Below are 22,810 nucleotides of genomic sequence, written 5' to 3'. Positions count from 1 at the left end.
GGGTTCAATTCCCAGTCGGGGCTTTCCTTCTGTGTGGAGTTTGCATATTTAGTTAGTTAGTTTATATTTTGAGTTGGACAAACACAAATTAATTTAATTTAATGAATATCGTTTATTTTATTTTAGATGTATTTGATAGAAATGAGTTGGACTAACTTAATTACATTGTATTGCACTGATGTGCTAAATTTGAGTTAGAGTTGCATTTAATTATTGGATGGAAAACCTGCCAACAATGTAATTGAGTTCATCCAATGAGTCATTTCTTTGAGTGTATAATTGTGCCAATTCTCTTCGAGGAAAGCATGGAGAGCATCGGTTTAATGGTGTGATTGGTGTGACTGTGAGCCATTGCTTTTCATTTGGCCACTGAGTTCTTAACGTGCAGTTAGAACTTGACTTACAAGAAAAGAAAGGAACAAGCTTCTCTCTCTCTCTCTCTCTCTCTCTCTCTCTCTCTCTCTCTCTCTCTCTCTCTCTCTCTCTCTCTCCTCCCATCCTTCCCCCCCTTCGTCACCATTACAATAGCCCGCCCTCCTCCAACACCGTCTGCCCGAGCCGGTGCACGAGAGGCTGCTGCGGCGCCGAATCTCTCGCAGTCCCGCCGGTCGCCAGTGGACGCTGCCCGGCTGGCCGAACATGGCGGCGGCCCCGGATGAGGTGGTAGATCGCAGACCGATCCGGAGGGTCCGGTCCAAGAGTGACACGCCTTACATCAACGAGGCGAGGATCTCTCTGCACCTGGAGACAGGTATGGCAGCCGGTGACACGGGTGCTCTACCATTACGTGTCTGGGTGTGTTAGCAGCCTCCACGAGGTGGTCGGGGGGCAATCGCAGTGAGAGAAATCGCCCCATCGTGTTAGTTATCAGTTCCCACGCACCGGCATGACTTTGGGCTTTCATTGTGCAGCTCTGACGGTACCCATGGCGCTCCGCTGCACCTGGGTGCATGGTCACCATGCAGTGACTCACGCGCAGGGAGAGAGGAGTGGAGAATGCGTATAGCCACGTCAGGCTATCGATTTTACTCCAAATACACATGCGATGCACGGTCTGCGAGGCGCGGTGAGGTACGGGGAGCTTAATTATGGCTACAGGGCGATTGGTGACTGTCGCCCCGACCAGACTCCGCCTTGATGGTCGGCTGCAGTGAAAACGCTCATGCAAACTTGGCCGCCTCTGGCTAGCCATTTAAAATGCAGTTGTTTTGGAGAAGAGGCTGCGGAGCGGATGCTCTGGCTTCGTCGCCGTTTTGTGCGCGCACGTAAACAGGGGAGATAAGTAGTGTTTCCTTTGTTGCCATGGTCACGGTGGCCTGCTGTCGTGAAGCCTGGATCATCGACACCGTGGTGTGAATGTAGAGCTTCACCTATGTTCCCCCATGAACACCCTCCTCCTCCTCCCCGAGAGGGGCTGCTTGAACATCGCATCAGCGCGGAGCTGTCCACTCCCCCTCGGTGCTGAAATGCCACCGAGCAGAAGAGGCGATCCGAGTCCAGAGGATTTTGCACGGAACCGGCGTTCCTCTGTTGGTGATCATCCACTTTACATGTATGAGAGGGCTTTCTTTTTTTCTTTTTTCTTTTATTGTGTTCGACCCTCCCCCAGAATTTTCCGATGTGACAAATCCCAGTCACATGGCGTGCCTGGCAGTGGCTCAACCCGGGCCTACATTTTCAGTAGACAACTGGAGACAATTCCCCTGCCTGGCTATTGTTCTGGCTATGTCTTTATTTCTCACCACTGTGTTCTTCAACATGCAGCCTCCAATACCGTGGTCAGTAATTGCCATGCATAAATGCTCGATGCTGATTTAGCATGACAATAATAAAATATCAGCCGTGCATTAATCTTAATGAGATCAGGAATTATCTCCCCCCTCCCCTCCATCCCCCTTTTCTTTAGCCTGCTTAGACCTTTATGACTCGTGATGCTCTGACCCACCTATTCATACTCTCTCAGCTGCCTTCTCTCTGGCCCTCAACAATCTTCCTCTCCATTTTGTTTCCTGTTAAACGCAGCACCTCCTCTTAGCGAGATTAGCCGAGCCTTCGCCGATATGAGTAACACTATTCATTCTTGGAGCTTTGTGTCAGGCTTTCCACCAGGCACGACTTGAATCTGAAGGAGGTGTGTGTGTGTGTGGGGGGGGGGGGGCTGTGCATCATCAGGAACCCAGCAGGCACTGCCAGCTACAGCGGGATATTTTTCTTCCCACCTTCTTCTTTAACCGTGAAACATTCCTGTTCTCTTTCCTATCACCACTAGAAAAAAGAATGTTTTGGTCTAATATCATATATTTGTCATCCATCTGCCCACCCACTCACCTGCTTCTCATTTAATTCATGTTCGTGTGTTTAGCTGCTGTTATTTTTGCATAAATCCAGCCCACTCTTTTCTTTGATGTGTGTCCCAATTCATATGTGACAAATATTCCTGCCATCTTCAGTGTGCATGATTGCCCGGTCTACATGTGCGTGTGTGTGCGTGTGTGTGTGTGTGTGTGTGTGTGTGAGGCTGACTGGATATGAGTATTGGATGTAGTAAACAAGAGTCAATCACCGAACGGCTTGCTGTTGCTCTCTTGAGCGTTACTCGATGATTCATTTCTGTGATTTAGTGCAGAATCATCACTCTGCTCGCTCACGTTGAACTCTTGGCCTTCATCGACTTGATCAGTATTAGAAACAGTTTGGGGAGAATACATATGAAACATGAATGTACTCACAGATCTTGAAGTCTGCTGAGTCTCGAATATGCAGAGAAAGTTGAATCCCAACGTGATCTTCATGAAACTACTAGTTTCCGTATCCCACATATAGTCGTTGTCTTCTTGTTCCATCAACATATTGGACATTCCTCTACCCAGCCATTTGGGGTATTGTTGTTTTTTCCTGCGGGGTCTTTTCTGAGGATCTTGAAGTTGACGTTGACAGCTGATGGATAATGGCATCAGTCTCTAACCTGCTGGGCAAGCAGTGCTGGTTTGTCAGAGGCTGTATGCTGAAAACAGCTGCTAACAACCAGACTGAGGTCGTCTGTAAAACCAAAACAACGAGCTAAAAGAGGCGAAAAAGCTGTGATGGCTCTGATGATCTGTTGGTTTGTCACTCCAAGCAACCCTTTTCCTATATACAGTTATTTAACTCAATATTAGGATAACAATAATGATAAATTGAGTGATTGTAAGAATGTACCTTCCATTCAATCATGGTTGAGGAAGTTAATAAGAGTCATCTTTTATTTATTCTATTTTTGTATGCTAATTTGCGAGAGGCGATCCATTTAATACCCTGGCAGTCCTTTTGCGCTTTGAGCCGATCCGGTTCCCAGGCAGCACCGCTCTGCTTCAGCAATGCAAATCCAGGCCAGCTCAGTTAGAGCTTAGTCCTTCTCACAAAGACCAAGACGCAGGCATAACCAGTCTCATTCACACACAGAAAGCTCCAATAAAGACCTGAATGAGCGACTGAGATGGAGAGGTCTTAAATGAGAAGAGGATGGTGAGCAAGAAGAGTCTGAGGAGGAGGGCAGGGTGGCAGGATGGAGGCTTATGAATTTCAATATAAAGACTGGCACAGTGGAAACACACACACACACACACACACACACACAATCCCGCCCACTATCTAAAAGATACTTTTTTTGTCTAGCTCCCATGCACATACATCTACACCGCTATATCTTCACATATTAGCCAGGCCTTGTAGATACCTGGACACACAGACTATAAAAGGGATACTGGGAGGGTGCAGAAGGGCTTTAAATGCAGAGGACTACTTCCTGCTTCGGAGCCTGCCACCACACATCCCACAAAACCCTTTACTCTTCCTCCACTGGCATGCCGGTTCATCCTTTCAGCTCAGACAAGCTAACCATTGTGCTGAGAGAAAGAACCTGAGCCAGGGAAGGAGTCTGGCTCCGACCTCAGTTGACAATCAAGATACTGGGAAGGTCTTTTAGCTGGTATGATGTCATAGGACAGGAGCTTGAAGCGTGGATTGTTTTTGGTCTGGGCAATGGGCCGATTCCTTGATTGATGTAGATATGAGAGTTTTTTTACCCCATTGCTGTGTTTCTTGAGCATTTTACAGCCATCTGTTGATAATTGGACACACGTGAAACTGTTGGCTTGACTGCGTGTCACATCACACACGTGCACCACCACATGCCTGTGTGTCCTTGTACACAAAATAAAAAACAAAATGGGGGCCCACCGTCCAGATTTTCCCAGAAGTGTCTCGCCACCTTTTGTTATTTGCTTGAATGTGTTCTGCGACTCCTCTTGGTCCTCTGCACATTGCATTGTGGGGAAATTCCCTAAATCATTAGCACACAAATAATTAAAGCTCTTTTGACCTTTTTGAGTATGTTCAATGTTGGAAGCGCTTTATAAGTAACCTTACAAAATGGTTACTGTGTCGTAATCAATGGCTATAATCAAAACTAATGCTTTATAGATTAGCAATAAGCTGGTATGGTAATATAAGAACATCTTTTGGGCCACCGTTACTTTTGCCTACACTTCGAATCCATTTCAGTGATTCTTATTTTCCTGAATGCGTTTTGACAGCCTTTAAACATCATGTCTGGATCTATTGCATTAATCACATGTCAGATGATGTGTCTTCTGGGTGCATTGCATTATGGGTCTCACTGGGGGAAAAATGTATCAGGCTTTTATATTTGCTCCCAGGATGAGTGTACGAAGATAGTGGTTTTTTTTATTAAGTTTTATTGTTTTCTGTATTATTATTTGAGCTCACATCTGCTATTTAACCACTGGAGATATGTATTTTTTATTTTTATTAATGTGATGGCACAGCATCCGTTATGTCAATAATCTAACCTTGGAAAGGAATTTCTTAGTGTGAGTTTACTCTTCATCATATTTGTCAGTTACTGAAGCCAAAAATACCAAAAGATTCTTTGAAAAACACATTGCATTTATCTGTACCTATAACTATACAAAAAAAATACAAGCCAATATATCTATTTAAGATTACTCTTTTTCCAAAACATTATCCACGCAAATATAGGTCAGGCTCTATTTTTTTGTGAATTGTGCATGGCGCATTCCGTAATATCATTTCTGGTTAATTCCTTGTTGGTTGCCTACTGTGTTGTACTATTCTTTGTTTTGCAGCCTCTCTTTGATATGTGTAGCCCTGTGTGGTATATTTAAACCAGATGCATAAGATCAGTTTATCGTAAGAAAACATAACAAACACATCACAAATTAGGCTACCGGTAATATGTTTTATTCATGCAGCAAACCCAAATCAGAAATGTGCCTCAAAGGGCTTTACAATTTGTACAATATATGACCACTCTGTCTTTAGCCTAATTTGGATCAGGAAAACATTGACTAAAAGAAGAGCTATGGAGGAGGATCCCTCTTTCCACGGCTCTCCTGCCTCGGGATATGCAGTTGTTTCCAGTGTGTACACATACAGTTCATCCATTACTCATGTGACTTTACAAGATAAATATAAAGTGCAATATATTCAATATATACACCTTTTTTTCAACTAAAATTACTATCTAAACAAATCACGCAGAGAAAGGGTCCATTTCAGAGGAACCCTTTATTCTTCCCGTAGGTCCTTAAGGTCGGTTGACTTGGGGCTCCTGGCTGAACCTGAGCTCAGGGTTGAGCTGTTGCTGCCCCATTAAGACTGTGGCCCATCACCCCCCACTATCCGATAGAGTGAAAATATGAAAACATACTTTGATTCTACTGTGTTTGAATCCTCCAGAAGTGGCAGATTTCTTTTTTTCTTTTTTTTAAACTTGTGCCTATGTTTATTGCTGTTTAATTGTGCCTAATGCTTAGGTCAGTGTTTGTTTCATTGTTGAGCTACGTTCTCTGGTGGACAGCACTTTATCCACATGGGTGTTTCCAAAAAAATGTGATTTATAGTTTTAATTTGATTCCTTGGTCAATTAAACACATATAGCCATCCTGAGCCAAAATATGCATGTGCAGTATGAAAGTTCACCTCTGAGATCTATTTTGACATCCTAATATCAGAAGAGTCGGTTAACGAGCTTCTGAGACGGCGTGGAAGCTCGTTAGAGCTGCGAGGCAGACGTGGCCCCACAGAGATGTGTGACTCCCCGCCCAGGCAGGTCAAAGTCAGTCGGTGCTTCTCCATCCCAGTAAAAAGGCACAGAGATAAGAAACCCTCCAGGCGTACTGTGTGCTGATGAGGCCACGCGTCTGGACGGTTCACGAGAGAGACGCGCTTAGACGGCTGGTACCGGAATACGGACGCCGCTGGACAGGATGGTTTACGCTGAGACAGATGCGAAGAGCTCAGCGTCTCGCAGATCTAAAATAATCTCACAGCTGTGCACACCACGGGCAGAGGATGCAAGGCTCTCTCTGATGTGACAGGCACACCTGTTGTCTCGCGAGTGTGTATGTGTGCTCCTGACACCTTTCTGAGGACTGAAACTAAATGACACTTATATTTCTCGTGGTTATGAGGATTGTCATTCAGCTTAACAAGACACACAGGGGGTGGAATGAAATGAGATACAGCATAAAAATAACATGACATAATAAAATATCTTCCGACTAATTAGACTTCACTTTATTTTTATTTCAATTCATGTTTGGGAATACTGGTGTATTGATTTTCTCAGGATTTAAGTGGGACTTTACCTCAGTGAACACTGCACTCCAGTGCAGCTCCGGGATTTGAATGAATCATATTGTGTGCTACTTATATACCAACTCTCCATCATTATTAATTTTCAAGACATGCAGTAACACTTATGTGCTTAAAAGTAAATAAGCTCACTGTAATTCTGAGCTGAGGAGTTCTGGGCTGTGGCTCAAGAGGCAGAGTGGCCCCGCCTCCTCCCGCCCACATGTCAAAACGACACTGAAGACACTAAACCCCAAATCCTGATGACTGTAGTTAAACCACTAACGGTGTGTGTGTCTGTGTCTGTGTGTGTGTGTGTGTGTGTGTGTGTGTGTGTGTGTGTGTGTGTGTGTGTGTGTGTGTGTGTGTGTGTGTGTGTGTGTGTGTGTGTGAATGAGAGGAAAAGCACTACAACAATCTCTGGAGGACAGCTCGAATTAACTGCAGTCAGCCCGGCAGTCAAATACAGTACATTAAAGATGGTGTTAACATGTGGAAGTTTCAAAGGTACACGGTTTGTTTACATTTTTTAATTAGCAGTTTACACAAAGCCCAGCTGAAGCTGATGGGAAAGAGTTTATATTGGGTAATAAATAAAACGTGCTGGACAAGGTCAAGTGTTGACCTGCTTGTGGTGCTAGAGGAACAATCAGAAGATCCCCATGCAGAGTCTTTAGGATTCATACTCAGTAAGCCATAGATATCTCTACCAAATTAAATGACTATCCCTCCAAAAGTTTAGCTCCACAGTTTAGACATTTCAGTCTGCACCCGACAGATATAACACTCTGAAATGGGCCAACCTGCATGAAGAGTATTTTTACAGCTGATGCTTAAGTAAAAGTAGAAATGTAAACATGTTATTGGCAAAATGTGCTCGCATCAAATATCAAAATACTTCCTGTGAGTTATAGAGCAATCAATGCTACTCTGTGTCTCTTGTGTGTAATGTGAGTCTTACCTGCAGTCTCACCAAAAAATCCTTTGCACAAAAGAGCGTATGAAAGGATATGAGGAGCTAGTAAAATAGGATGTTTTGTGATAAATTAAACTACCCAACAACACTTGTTCATTTGTACTTGTTGGACAAAGAAAATCATCGTGCTTTTTTTACATTCATGTAAAGTAGTAATAATCAAACTTCAACACACAGGAGACACTCCTCTGCTTTGAGGACTTTTTTCATTTAATCCCTTAAGTGCATTTTGCCGATTATATTCACAAACTTTCAGTCAGGTAATATTTTCAATGTGTTATTTGTACCTTTATTTAATTTGAGGATCTGAACGCTTACTGCTTGTAAGTGAGAGAGGAACGGGAGGCCTGATAGTTATTTAAAGAAGGAGGGCTCGTTCCAGAGAGGACGCGTGTTCACTAAACTGTTCCCCTTTCATCTCCTGATACAAAAACGTGTACTTGGCTTGAATGTGAGAGCGACTCATCGTCTACAGTCAGGAAAATACAGCTTGTGCTTTTGATCTCATGGTGTTCCATATCAACATCAGCATCACACATGAGTGAAATTATTCGAATATAATTCCTTCAAACACACAGGTCCCCGGATCTGTATGCCCCCAGCTCCCTGTTGTGACACGGAGGAGATAACGGACTCGGTTCTGATAGATAGTCTGCACCTCGTAGTCCAGCTGTCAATTAATGTCAGCCTCATTACGTGTGAGTGAGCTCCGCCTAGTGGTAGACATGTGTAACGACAATCTGCTGTGACCCTTTGTTGGCCTCCACAGAACACACACAACATGCTCTCATTTTCTGAACTATAGTGTACATATAAATATATATATATATAGCACAGAGTAATTTGTACCTTATACTCTCACTCTGATGCATCTGTATATAACCAACAGAGATATACGTCTCTGGTAATATTTTCACATTTTTCAAACTATTTTGAAGTACATACAGTAGAAGAATCAACATAATGTATTTGCCACCTCTCTGAACAGCAAGATTACGATAGTTAAAACGCATCAAAGCCCTAGGTATGGCTTTATAAGACTTTCTGAAGACATTTCCGACGGGGACTCGGAAATTGAACCTTCTTTTGAACTGGCGGTCTCTTGAGATCTTCTGTAAAAGTGCAAAAAGAAATGGGAACTGATATCTTGTAAAGGCTAGAGCAGATCATTCGACTAAAATTAATTAATCATTCGCTGATACAGATTTGTAGATTTTTTTTTTCTAACACATGAATTATTTTGCAATATATACAGTATATATATATGGATCTAGTTATATTATATATATATATATGTATAATACAACTATATATATGTTATATATATAGTTATATTATATATATACATATACTGTATATATATATATATATATATTTCTACACAATATATGTACAAGGATATATGTATGACAGTGCAAGAACTGTAACACATTTAGTTCCTCTCTGTCAGGCCTTGCAGAGCTTTTTCGTTACTTGAGCTTCATTAAAGCTTCTCTCCACTGCCCCACATTTAAATCAGAGACCTCATGATCATCTGTTTTGTATTAACTCTGTCTTTAAGAAGGTCAGTATTACAGAAAATATGCAATACGACAGCTGGATGTTTACTTACTTCCTGACGTAGAAGGTTTTTTTCCCTTCACCGTATATAATTGTGTCGTAAGTAACAGACACATCGCAATGAAGCACCTGCCTGTTCATGACCTTTTTGTTCCCGTTCTTCTTTTCCAGCCGAGGAAGTGGAGAGGTTGACAGCGATGCGCTCTGATTCGCTGGTTCCCGGCACACACACGCCTCCCATTCGGCGGCGGAGCAAATTCGCCTCCCTGGGACGTCTGTTTAAACCCTGGAAATGGAGGAAGAAGAAGAGTGAAAAGTTCAAGCAGACCTCTGCGGGTGAGAACAAGAAACACCTCGTCACATAATTACCCCCTGGAGTCATGAGCTATAAAGGGAGGGGGAGAGACCCGTCTCCCTCTGTCACCGAGCAACAGTGCACTGATGAATGGCTCTGCAGAGCAGTGTGTGATATAGAGGCTGCAGCAAAGATAGACGATCTTTGATTATGCTTCAGTGGAAAAATTTGACTCCAATGAAAATAGAGTGTAATAATTCTCAAAAGACAGTAAACTACCAAACACACTAATAACTAGAATGGGCACTCGGTAGAGCTCATACCTTCGCATAGCACAAGATTGGGCATTGCATTATGAACATTTTGGCATTAGCTGCATGCCAATTAGATGAAAATTGACCGTGCTATGGTAAAAAGAAGATGTTGACCTTTTCATGACCTTGACCTTTGACCCGATTGATCCCAAAATCTAATCAAATGGTCCCCGGATAATAACCAATCATCCCACCAAATTTCATGCGATTCAAGAAGATTTTGACCTGTTCATGACCTTGACCTTGACCTTTGACCCGATCGATCCCAAAATCTAATCAAATGGTCCCCGGATAATAACCAATCATCCCACCAAATTTCATGCGATTCGGTTTAATACTGTTTGTGTTATGCGAGTAACACGCATACAAATAAATAAATAAATAAATACACGGCGATCAAAACATAACCTTCCGCATTTTCAATGCGAAGGTAATGAATGATATAGTGAAATATTTTGAACTTTGCTGTTCTGGTGTAGTAGTTAATGTTCACAGTTTACATTTGATTTACTCTCTTCAAACATTAATAAAAGCTGTTAATTACAAATTCAACAGCTGTGGGCGTGAAGTTGAATGTTTACTGCAGCAACTAAATAGCTTTAATTCAGATTCAGATTACATTTATTGTCATTGCACAGAGTACAAGTACTGAGACAACGAAATATTATTTCAATGAATTAACTCCATGTTAGCTGCAGTATTTGAGTGAATGTGGATGTTGGTACATAATAGCTTCTCTGCTATATTTAACAATGCAACAATAACTGTGAAATGTTACTACTGAGAGACCCAGCAGAGGGTGAAGAGAGACGTCCTCCAGCCAAGCTGTTCTCCCAGCTGTCACAGCAGGTGGCTTCCCTTTTCTCTGCATGCCAATAAAACACAATATGGCCTTCATTTTGAGGCACACAGGTAGAAACGCATTGGGAGCATCGTGTGTTACTGCTGGACTCGTGTGTGTCGCTCAGAGGTCACATATTATTCCTGCAACAAGTGGTCTTTCTATTCGTGGTTGTTTATTCAACTTCATGTCTTTTCACCCTCAGTGTTGGAGAGGAAAATGTCCACTCGCCAGAGCAGAGAGCAGCTCATCAAGAAAGGAGTGCTGAAGGAGGTTTATGAGAAAGGTGATTTAATCAAATGTGGGACTCAAATGTAACATTTTGAAACAAACAGTTCATTAGCAAATGTGTTAGTTTATTTATTGTCCTTGACATTTTACATTGTATCAGGTTCAAAGTGGTTTGCTTCTTTTTCTCCCTCTCGTCATTTTTGGAATAACTCTTTCAGTTTGTGGTCGATAATAAATAATACCTGTTATTTATGTCAGAATCTTGATGACGCAATCGAGCGTTAAACATTCTTGATTAATGGTTCCAGATTATTGCTGACTTAAGTTATTTGGCATTGAAACTTTTGTATTTCACATGTAAAAAGCTTTTTTTCTAATGCCATGCAAAACAAGGTAACATTTTAGACATTTTGTTTATTTTGCATAAATGAACCATATCACATTGTATTATATAAACCATGAAATTGATTTAAATCATTTTCAAACAATAGGCATCATCATTGTTGCACCTCTATGTGCCGTGGTAACTTAACTCAATCGGCATGTTATTCTTTTAATACATTTTCTCAATAAAATGAGTTATTTATGAGTTGAACATTGTTATGTATTTAATCAGGATTTAAAAAAGAAGAAAAAAGGACTGCAACACATGCCTCCTCTGACTTTTATCATTCAATTTCCCTGTTTTGGATGTTCTTCCTCCTCTTGTCCCCTGTGTGTCCAGGCGGCTCTTCCTCGGCTGTACTCCAGGAGGTGAAGATGGAGAACGGCTCCGGCCAGTCAGAGTCTGAAGGTACTGAGCTGATGGAAGGAGCCGCTGCAGCTGTAGGTAGGCAGCAGAGCGTCGCCACCGTCACTGCCTCGTCGCTCACCTCCATATTGCAGCATCTGACTGTTTTTTAAAATTGATTTCCGTGTTTCTGATCCTCAGGCCCTCTGGAGTTTCAGATGCCAAAAGAAGGCGCATGTCAACAGGACCAGAAGCCCGTGAAGAAGTCCTTTGTGTATCCGGCCGATTGTGCTGAATCGACGTTCTCCAGGCCGCCGACGCTCCACAAACAACCTCCTGTGCCGCCACCCAAGCCCTTCAACAGGCTACCGAATCACATTGCAGGTACATTTGGTGCAGGTTTATAAAAACTTGTGTAACTCTTTGTATACACGTCTAATCTCTGTACTCTTCCTCCTCCTCCTCCTCCGTGCAGACGGTGCCCCGGTGAAGTTGCCGTGCAAGTCTGCGAAGCTATCTCCTCCTCTTCCTCCAAAGAAGCTCATGATCGCCATACCTGCGGGGAGCGTGGAGCCGTCCTCGCTCGCCTTCCAGAGGTGCCACCCTCACAGCCACGCCCCAATGGGCGGCCACTCAGTGCAGTACGGGGTGCTACCCCTCCACCCCCACAGCCGAATCATAGAGGAGCTCAACAAGACCCTTGCCCTTACGATGCAGAGGTTTGAGAGGTGTGGATCAAATCTCATATTATTCTGCTCATCACCATACAGACATTCTTCTTTTTTTTTAACTTACATTTGTATTGGTTATGGCATCCATCCAGTAAAAATAAATAAAATACATGTAGCTATATTATGTTATTTTGACTAAGGGAACAGTGATGGACAATAAAGTGGGATAGCAGAAAACCGGAGACTTATCACCCATTTCTCTCATGCAGCTTTTACTTCACAACTTTATGCGACATGGAGCACACACACACACACACACACGTCTGACCTTTGCCCTTTCCCACCAACCTGCAGCTCCATGATGCACGCGGTTCCCAAGGGGAGGATCGAGTGTGACGGCGACAAAGAGAACCTCCCTAACGAGGCGGACTACGAGGAACTGCCTGACGAAGAAGAGGACGAGGAAGATGACGATGAGGAGGAAGAAGAAGACGACGAAGACGACGACAATACGTTGTTTTCAAGTAGGTGTTTCTTTCCCTCTCTGTGTAGTGTTTATTTGGGGGGTATAAAGTCAAATATACCCCAAAGTCAAACCTGCTCCATGTCTTTTATCTCCCATCATTCAAGGTCACCACTCTGAACTTTGAACAATTCGTGCTGTAACCACAAATGGCTCCCCAGTGTCAATCTGTATCATTTAACAGTTGTCTGCCGTTTTGTTTTCAAATGTTCACGTGAGAGAAAAATACATAAAGGCCAAATACACGCAATACATACAGGCACACATGCGGGCAACATGTTTCCATAAGGTCATGAGCGTCGACGTCGCACATGGCTTGAAGCATTCAATTTGAAACTGCAATGTGTTCCCATAAATGTGAATGATTTAGCACAGAAGGTGGTGGTGGTGGGCAGGTAGTGTAGAGTATATTTGTCAGAGCTGGTTTGATAAGAACAGATATACTGACTAACTAGAGTAAATGTGCTGTAATAACTGGCTAAAGGAGGCTCAAAAGCATCATAGAGCTGCAACAATCGTCTTCAGTGGATCATTACAAGATGAGTCGAGATGCGAGCTGCCTGCAATGTGCCTCCGCTAACATTAGTCATATTACAATGTTATGATAAATATTAAGCTTCAGGGTAAACAAACACTCACAAGGGTGAGCAAACTGTTAGATCATCATCTGGAATCTAAATGCATCACAGGATGGAGATACTTCTCTGCCTTTGGGGGAAACCTCGAAACATGAACAATAAAATGATGTTCGCAGTGGAAAGAAATCGATGAAAATCCTTCCAAGCGGCTTGTGGAGTGAGTATTATTAAAGCGCCACATCCATTGTGCCTCTTGGGCATTGCAGGCAGACTGGCGATGAAGATTTTACGGAAGGACTCTCTGGCCATCAAGCTGGGTAACCGTCCAACGAAGAGCGATCTGGAGGACAAAAACATCCTGCCAATGCAGTCGGACCAAGAGAAGTTCGAGGCTCGACAACAAACGGCGACCAAACTGACGCGGTGAGTCTCTGGACACACACACACACACACACACAGTGTCTATCTTTGTCTGGTGTTCTTGAAACTTGTCACAGGGAGAGAGCTGTGTGTGCCCTCTAAATCATCTTTGTAGATGTAACACAACGGAAAAGTTTAACACACGCTATATATAGATATCTATATATATAGATATCTATATATCTATATATAGATATCTATATATATGTGTTGTGGAAGCGCACAATTTGAAACATTTTATCCACCACAGCTGTGTATATCTTACAAATTGTTAATGACAAATTATGACATTGTTGCAGTTTTGAAACATAAAACACGTTCTGTAAATCTAAAGACATCTTCCGGCTTCTCTTTTCTCCCCCCCCCCCCCCCCCCCCCCCAGGTCTCGGCATCTTTTTAGTTCTTTACGATCAAACATTTTGACCAAGTGTATGAATTGCTGCACCGACTGCCCATGAACTCACAAAGCACAGCTTCTAAAAAGAGAAATAACGTTGCTTTTCTACGAGACAAAAAAAACACAAAAAAGTAATTGCTGAAATGAACCCGTCTCTTTTATTTATTTGTTTTAGGCGATTGAGTCAGCGGCCATCAACAGAGGAACTGGAGCAGAGGAACATACTCAAACGTCAGTAACTTACATACGGTAAGAGAAAAACCCCGATCTGTGTTAATAGTCCCCGTGTTTGATCACGCTCTCTTTCTCCAACCTTCCAGCTCGAAACGATCTGGAGGAGCAGAAGGAGAAGAGCGAGATCATAAGACATTTGTCCAAAAAGGTAAGCCAAGACGTCATCAGGTTTCACGATGCGATGGTTAGTTACACGACCTCATCCGGAATAATCACCATGGCGACTGAACTGCCAGCCTTCAGAATGCAACTTTTTGAAAGCATGAGTATAGTGTGTCATCTGTTCAGTGAATCATCTTTTTAAATGAAATTTTTTTTTTTATCCGGCTATCCAATTATGTTGCTTTTTTTTTAGACATATGAATGGTATTTTGTGAGAAAAGGGGAGGAGCCAAGGAACACAAGTGATTGATGTACACAGATCCAATTAACGTTGAAAGACAATGAATGACACAAGCGTCTTTGAGTATTTTGAAAAGCGCTATAGAAATGTAATGTATTATTATTATTTAATTATTATACAAATGTGTGTTTTATTGCAGTTCTGAGGTTATTGGACGGATAAAGCTTAGTTGTCCGTTTATTCCTTGCAGAGGTTCTATGATTGCCGTCTAATATGTTACTAAGTATTGTGATTCATTTGTTCTTCTCTCACTTTATTGATTTCAAAACCTAATTATATTTACATTGCACATAGAAAGGAATGTGTTTCCCAGCCAAGAGAAAGGAAGCAGCTTCTTTCCAGGCCCGAACTGTCTCTCAGCACCCACGTTGGGGGGCATTGAGCTACCGTCGGTGACGCGTCTCCTTTCTTGCGCCCTCTAGCTCAGCCAGAGGCCCACCGTGGAGGAGCTGAGGGAGGCCAAGATCCTCATTCGCTTCAGTGACTACGTGGAGCTCGCTGAGGCTCAGGACTACGACCGGAGAGCAGACAAGCCGTGGACTCGGCTAACGGCTGCTGATAAGGTTAGCGAACACACGACGACACATTCCAAACAATGCTTCCCGAACTCTGGATTAAAAGTAGTTTGTACATATACTGTACTGCGTGTGTTGTTCAGGCCGCCATCAGGAAGGAGTTGAATGAGTTTAAGAGCACAGAGATGGAGGTGCACGAGTCGAGTCGTCATTTTACCAGGTAAGAAATGCCAACATATTATATAGTATGACATGCATGGCATACTGTAGTATGTTTTTATGATAGACTAATGACTTTCATTTTTATATGGCAAAGTAAAATATAATAAAAGCATAAAACTATACTATTTTTTTATACGACTTCATTGCATACTTATTACGCCTTTTATGGAATCATCATAAACTCAACACGTATAGTATGTCAAACAAAGTCATAGTAGTGTTGTAAAGTAACTGAAAAAGCCGTTCTCTATTTTATTGTATACAAATAAAAAAACAGTATGGTATTTCGATTTATGATCTATGAAACAAAAAAATTGTTTTTATTTTTTTGGGGTGAAAGACCACCAGAGCAGCATTTCAATAAAGTACTCACTTTCTCTGTGTTGCTGCTGTTCTCCTTGCAGGTTTCATCGGCCATAAGATCAGATAACCGGCCGTGCTTTTATACTCCCACACCGAGCCTCAAGTGGTCCGACGTGCTGCCATCAAACGGCTACGCTTTCCACCTTTGACCTCAAGCTGACAGACTGGACATGAACACAACCCGTGTGCTGCGGGCATTACGGGAAACATCAACACTGTTACACACAGATGGATTCATCTCTGAACTGGCGTCTCCCCTCAGTGGAGATGTTCTTATGTTCATAGCTTTTCCTGAAGGGGCAGCCATTTGTTTATTTTGCAGCACCTTGTTTATGAACGCTGCTTTAGTCAAAACTGAATCGGTGCCAATTTGAAGGATATAGACGGCACTTTATTTTACACAGATTGATTTCTTGCCTTTTTTAAATGTTCTTGCTGTCCTCTCAGATGGACTTTCTTTCCCAGGGGAGTTTGTGTTGGCAGTTTTATTCCCTAGATGACACCCAAATTGGCCAGAAATCAAAACGTCAGCTGAATCTTGAGCCAAAATGCTCCCTGCAAGCCAGTAACAGTGAGAATTTAGATCTCCCAACACGTACACATTAATCAACCGAGCAATAATTTCAGATTTTTTTTCTCCCCATCTTTATATGGGCTGCATTCAAGAGCTCAAAACCCTTTTCAGACTTCAGATTTCCATTTTTAAACCAAAGCAACTTGACTTGCTGTGGAAGTCTCCATCTCGAATGCATCCCAGCGTGACTGCTGTCGAGAGTTCAGTAACCCACGGTGTCACTGTGCCTCTACGGTATCGTTTACAGGAATTTTAAAGTTGCCAAATTATCTGTAAACACAGAAAACAAGTTAAAGAATTCTCTGCCAAACTACAAGGTAGACTTTATTTTATTGTCAGAGATAAATCTTTGGTGGAACAAAATATGAAATCCCTGCCACTTTCCTTTAATCGTTTACTCCTCATTAGCTTCATAAGTCAGTTTTACCCATACAATTGGGAGAACTGGTTGATCAGTTGTGTGTGTGGTATGTCTGACTAAGTGCGTGTGTGTATGTACAAGCGTGGGTATTATTACCGTCTCTTGTATGTTTAAAAATGTTTTTGAAAGAAATGTTCTGAGAATTATAAGACTTGTACATAGTAAAGAAAGTAAGCAAGACTTTTCAAATGTTTTTGTAAAGCAGAACAACTGCATGTGGGTATTAATTTATTGTGAGTCTTCTATGATGTATGACGTTTCCTAAAGAAAGAAACTTGGGGAAAAACAAAGTTTATGCTTCCTTGCCTTTTTTTTTGTTGCATTCGCTCTGCATAGCAGCAGCTTTCAGTCTTTTCCACGTACAGGTCATCATATTCTTTGGGGAAAGCTGAGAGTTGTCAAAAAGAAGAGTGGCTCCAAAGTCCGCCGAAGGTAGCTCATGAAGAGTTTTCCGTTCAGTCCCGCAGAGACTCATCCATTCTGTAAGAGCCAATCCTGATGCATCTTGGGAAAGCATCTCACAAGTGCGCCCAGACTTCCATTGTGAGGGGGAAGCTCCTCGCGACTACATGGCGTGCATTGGAGTGCCACAGTATTTGTGCCACAAGTCGATCGCTTTAGTCACAATGGCGTCCGTGTTTTCTTGCGGTATCTGGAAGGGAAACGTTGCGGTGAGGTTTGACATGGGGGAACCAAAATGTTCGGACACCAACGCAACGATGTACCGTTTGCTCACATTGCACAGAAACCGGACCACGCCGTCAGGCCGGCTGATTCCCAGCAACATGATCTTGTAGCCGAGCAGAATCTCAAGGGCCACAAACACCAGGATTTTACAGGACCCACTGATGACCTTGTCCCACACTCTAGGAAAATGATAATAAGCAAAAGGCATCAGTTCATTTGACCAGTTTGAAGAATTTAAAAAAGTTAAAGATGTCAAAAATAAATCAGTCTCGTCATTTGTAAAGAACAAACTGGCTTAAGGACATCATATGTGTATTCAGACATGAAACAAAGTTAGTCGGCCTCTCACTCAATCTGGTGCTTTCAAGACAAGCAATTAATGTAAACACTCAACATATACACACATACACTACCGTTCAAAAGTTTGGAGTCACTTTGAAAAAGAAAAGAACAAAATTTAGACATTTCCTTATTTTTCAAAGAAAAGCACCGTTTGTTTTTTCAATGAAGATAACATTAAATTAATCAGAAATAAACTCTAAATTGTTTGTGGTAAATTACTATTCTAGGTGGAAAGGTCTGGTTTTAAATGAAATGTCTATATAGGTGTATAGAGGCCCATTTCCAGCAACTATCACACTATGATTAGAAACCCCTTGTGCAATTATGTTAGCACAGCTGAAAACAGTTATGCTGGTGAGAGAAGCTATAAAACTGGCCTTCCTTCGAGCCAGAAGTTTGAACAAAATTAATATTTCAAATAAAAATCATTTCTATTCTCGTCAAGGTCTCGACTATATTTTCTATTCATTTTGATGAATAAAAGTGTGAGTTTTCATGGAAAACACGAAATTGTCTGGGTGACACCAAACTTGAACGGTAAAGTAACTGTATGAAGGTAGATTTGTTTCTTTATTACGCAAACAAAAAAATTGGTGGGTTTGACTTGCTCTTGGCTTGCTGTGCTAACGGGAGGTTAGGTGAGGAGGACATGGAGATAAGTTGGCATCATAACGCATATTACATCAAAGTCGTTCTTTAAAAAAAGTGAAGTGCTGCTACATTTAAAATACTTTTGACAAAACAGAGCAATATTATGCCAACTTATCGCCATGTCATCCTCGCCTAACCTCCCATTAGCGCAGCGAGCCAAGAGCAAGTCAAACCCACCAATAGAAACTCCTCGCTTCAGCAGCGTAAGCCCCGCCCACTCCGTCCAAACTCAAATCGTACTTTTTTTTCCCGAGAGCACATGATTTTTTTGTGTAAGCAAATGTTTTTTTATTTTAAGAGCACAGGTTTTTAATTTGAGAGCAGACATTTGCTCTCAAAAACGTTTGTTTGTTTGCGTAGTAAATACAAATCTACCTTCATATATCTGCCTCAAAGTAACATTTTAAGGAATATGTATGAATCTCCACCTCCTGCTGTGGATTCTTTTGTTCAGCTTGTTCTAAACAGTTAAAGAAAGTAGATTTGATTCGCATGTTTGTGACAGACTCGGCCTGTTGAGGATGAACAGTGAATGAATGAATTCTTGCCGTGTGCCGATATGGTGGCCAGGTGCGTGCCGTGGACAGTAAACTGACCTTTGCAGGCTGGATTCGGGCAGGCAACCGGCAAAGCAGCGCCTGAACCAGAGGCCATAGGGCAGTTGGGCCAGGGCTCCAGTGTTCTTCAGATGCTTCAGCAGTCGGGGATCCTCCTGACTCAGATAATGCTCCAGGCTCTTCGGCTACACCAAAACGAAAAGACAGAGCGGGCAGAGACGGCGAGTCTTTATTTCACACAGACGTGCGTTCAAAAAAATAATGTGATCGAAATTCTTGAGTTTGTCATATAAATTCTGCCATTTTATAAATTAAATGTAAAAACTCATAATTTGTTTCTTATCATCACAGAGTTCCAGCAATGATGTTCAAAACTACACCAGGATATATATACAGTTCAGAGAATTAGAGAATATTGTGAAGTTCTTTTTTTTTAAATTAAATTAAAAAAACAAAAAAATGCATTTCTGGATTCATACAAACAACCAAAAAATATGCAAGCCTTTTATTATTGATTTATGCTGATTATGGCTTACAGCTTAAGAAACACTTGAATTGTCTAATTAACTTAAACACACTGCAAGGGTTCCTGTTTCCAGAATGCATTGATATTTTGTTTTTTTAATTTATTACAGAAAAATAAAGAACTTCATCACAATATTCTAATTTTCTGAGACAGTCCTGTATATATATATATATATATATATACACACACACACTTTAAGAAATATATATAAATGGTGATTAAGCCCTGGGATACAACATATGGCCAATGTCAACTTTTGATGCTGTTGCCCCGGAAAACAATGTAACAATCGAGGGAAGCAAAGACATGATGCATCTCGTCTTTCTATCCATGATAAATACAGACTTTTTGCTCAATAATTGTGTCACACTTACAAGGTGGGGTATCGAGTCTCCAAACTTTGTGTGGAACTGATTGACGAAACACTTGATCAGCCAATAGCAGTCGATAGGATCATCTGCAATCTCCTCCATGGCGTGACTGATGGAGAGGAAGTCCTCGTTCTCTTCATCCTGAAGAAAAAAAACACCACATTAATATCAAGCTCCTCCAGTCTGCATACTGAGCGTGACACTAGGAATTTTACTAATATAAAAGTATACAAATCCAGCCACAGGAAAAAAACACAATCCTCTCCATCCAAGGTCACTCACATCTCTGGATCCCCTTTGGGGTTGCATCAGTATCACAATTCCCACTGTTTTGTTTAATTAGTTCTGCATTAGACAATCAGTTGAACATCGAAAACACAGCCGACATCTCAAATTGTGTGTGGATGGTTAAACACGATCATCTAGTACCTTTTTACCACGTACAAGCTAATGTGTTTCTGATGCTTTATCCGTCTTAAACATGACCATCTTACCGGGTCTGAGGTCTCAGAGCGCCGTGCCAGCATCTGGCTCTCCAGCTGGAACATGCGCAGGAAGATATGGGTGGAGGGAGTGGAAGAGTTGACGTATCTCATCACCTCCAGAGCCTCCAGGATGTCCTGGTACTGCTCTTTCCTGTAGCGTCCCACCATAGTGTGAGAGTCACTGTGGGGAGGTAGGATTCCTGAAGGAACACAATGATTTATAATGCATTTGCTTGGCATGGATCACATTTGATTCTTTTATATGCACTTTTGGAAATGCAAGCCATTTCCGTGATGTGCGTGATATGTGTGCGTGCATCTCACCCAACAATACCTTCCACACATGGATCCTGTACATCGAGGGGAGGGGGAACCTCTGACTGAAGGTGCTCAGCTTTTCTAGATCTATTGAGAACGGTGAAAACATTGGTACCAGGACAAGAACTGAATTACAGCTGCTAAAACTCCAGCAACCAACACACATCAATCCGAATTGATGTTGAAGCAGTTGTGGGAATAACAATCTGTGGTGAAATACAATCCATTGTAATTTGTTATCGATATGCCTGAATGTACCTGTATGATGTGTCGTATTGACATCACTGGTGCGTACTCATGCAACTCCAAGACTGTTCCCAAACCAATTTCGCTATGCAAACTGTGTTTAGATAGAAATGCTGGTCAATATAAATAGTTACCTACCCAGAGGATTATCCTTGAGCAGTATTTCCAGAGACTTCTTCTCCTCCACTCCTCTAAAGCCCACTTTCTCATAATACGCAGAGCGAAAGTTTCTTTGAGGGTCGTCAGCCATACCTGGTCAAAAACATTTAGTGTGCAGTTCATTATGGCATTAGCTGTGGCAGACAGGAGGCAAAACAAATCTTAACAAGACTAAAACAAGATCACAACACATTCAGTCTTTTTAATTGTATTTATATTATGACTCAGTGGTAGAATATAACAAAGTACTAACGTGAGGTAGTTGAACTCAAACTCTTTCCATTACAATTTATACTTCTCCTCCACTATTTTTCAGAAGAAAAGCAAGAGACGTTTTACAGCACTCGTAACTATCTGCTTTAGTAACTAGTTCCTTTAGGAAATAAGATATGGTGCATACAAAACATAAACATGTCATAGTTCCAGTTCCACAAATGTTAAGTTTCTCACTGATGGTGTCACGTTGGCCTCTGGATAATTTCTCACCATTTTCAGAAGTTTTAGATATCAAACGATCTACTTATGCATCAATAAACCATAAACAGATTAATACATATTTAAAATAATCATTATTTGCAAAAACACACAAGTAGCTTCACCTTATCCAAAAACAAATCTAAATTCCTGATTTTACATAAATACATGAGTAATACTAATTAATGAAATATACTATTACACGGGTCACATGAGATGCCTTTTCTACAATGTGCCTTAATAGGTTTATGTACAATTTCCTGATTATATTTAGTGAAGGTTACACTAATTTTGATTTTAAAAAGGCAGGACATTTACTTGTAAGGAAGTCGTTTTTAACAGTATGTTAAAACTAACAAAACGTATACTTTCTCAGGGGATCTGATTACTTCCTCCAACACTGTTCAGAGAAGATTATGATTTCATTTAACTATATATCTCTCGTTGAATTAACGTTACTGTAACGATGTTACAGCCAGCTAAAATTAATCTGTGTAACCAGCTGCGACACATAATCCGAGACAAATCCTTCGTGAGTGTTAAGTGGCGTACGCATTTCGTTTTAGTCCATTTTAAAGATTGTGGTTGAGCAACATAGAGATATATGAATGTGAAATTAAATGATCACTCCTACCTTGCACAGGTGTGTTTCACGCGAACTGAATCACATAGACTGTGAGCGAGCTCGCTAACTGCATAACTTCAGTTAACGACAGCTACAGATAGCACATGTTTAGCGTTTCTAACTAGCGGTATATCATTAACGACACGACCACTCAATTAATTGCCCATTTAGCTATGTGGACGTTGTCCTATCACTGGAGAGAAAAAAATATACAAATTAACATTTTGGTTCACCACTGTTGTTGTGACCGAAACACTTCCGGGTAATGAATGGGGTATCGCACATGCGCAGTACGGTGAAGCTGGCATTGTCTGTATAGGTCCGTGTACGTAATGTTCGTTTGTTTTTTTGTTTCATTCAAAATACGGAATACGGAAATAACGTGATTTCTTCGTTTTCCGTTTGAAACCAAAAACGGAAAAACGGAGAACCACATCTGTATTC

At 41.6% G+C, this 22,810-nt stretch overlaps 2 protein-coding genes across 6 annotated transcripts; one reads left to right on the top strand and one right to left on the bottom strand.

Moving 5' to 3' along the window:
* Positions 1–572: 572 nt before the first annotated feature.
* LOC130193809 (phosphatase and actin regulator 1-like) lies at positions 573–17,215 on the top strand. Of its 5 annotated transcripts, XM_056414566.1 has the most exons (13): positions 573–751; positions 9,365–9,529; positions 10,849–10,929; positions 11,599–11,703; positions 11,806–11,988; positions 12,080–12,332; positions 12,630–12,799; positions 13,643–13,799; positions 14,369–14,424; positions 14,514–14,575; positions 15,253–15,393; positions 15,489–15,565; positions 15,972–17,215. In XM_056414566.1, exons 1-13 carry the CDS (start codon positions 640–642, stop codon positions 15,985–15,987), a joined length of 1,578 nt encoding a protein of 525 aa, XP_056270541.1. In that variant the 5' UTR covers positions 573–639; the 3' UTR covers positions 15,988–17,215. The 5 variants fall into 5 exon arrangements, 3 of the variants coding, with proteins under 3 accessions (XP_056270541.1, XP_056270540.1, XP_056270542.1); XR_008831709.1 differs by having other exon boundaries at positions 15,253–15,565; XR_008831710.1 differs by lacking the exons at positions 15,489–15,565; positions 15,972–17,215 and having other exon boundaries at positions 14,369–14,442; positions 15,253–15,280.
* tbc1d7 (TBC1 domain family, member 7) lies at positions 16,816–22,594 on the bottom strand. Its single transcript, XM_056414570.1, has 8 exons — positions 22,376–22,594; positions 21,247–21,360; positions 20,869–20,949; positions 20,554–20,744; positions 20,063–20,200; positions 19,202–19,347; positions 17,662–17,791; positions 16,816–17,577 (listed from the first exon to the last, which is right to left on the bottom strand). The coding sequence occupies exons 2-8, from the start codon at positions 21,356–21,358 to the stop codon at positions 17,491–17,493; spliced, it is 885 nt and encodes a 294-aa protein (XP_056270545.1). The 5' UTR covers positions 21,359–21,360; positions 22,376–22,594; the 3' UTR covers positions 16,816–17,490.
* Positions 22,595–22,810: the final 216 nt, after the last annotated feature.

The sequence above is a fragment of the Pseudoliparis swirei genome, chromosome 5 (assembly GCF_029220125.1).
Source record: "Pseudoliparis swirei isolate HS2019 ecotype Mariana Trench chromosome 5, NWPU_hadal_v1, whole genome shotgun sequence".
NCBI classification, from domain to species: Eukaryota; Metazoa; Chordata; class Actinopteri; order Perciformes; family Liparidae; genus Pseudoliparis; species Pseudoliparis swirei.
This window is presented reverse-complemented; position numbering and strand designations above follow the sequence as displayed.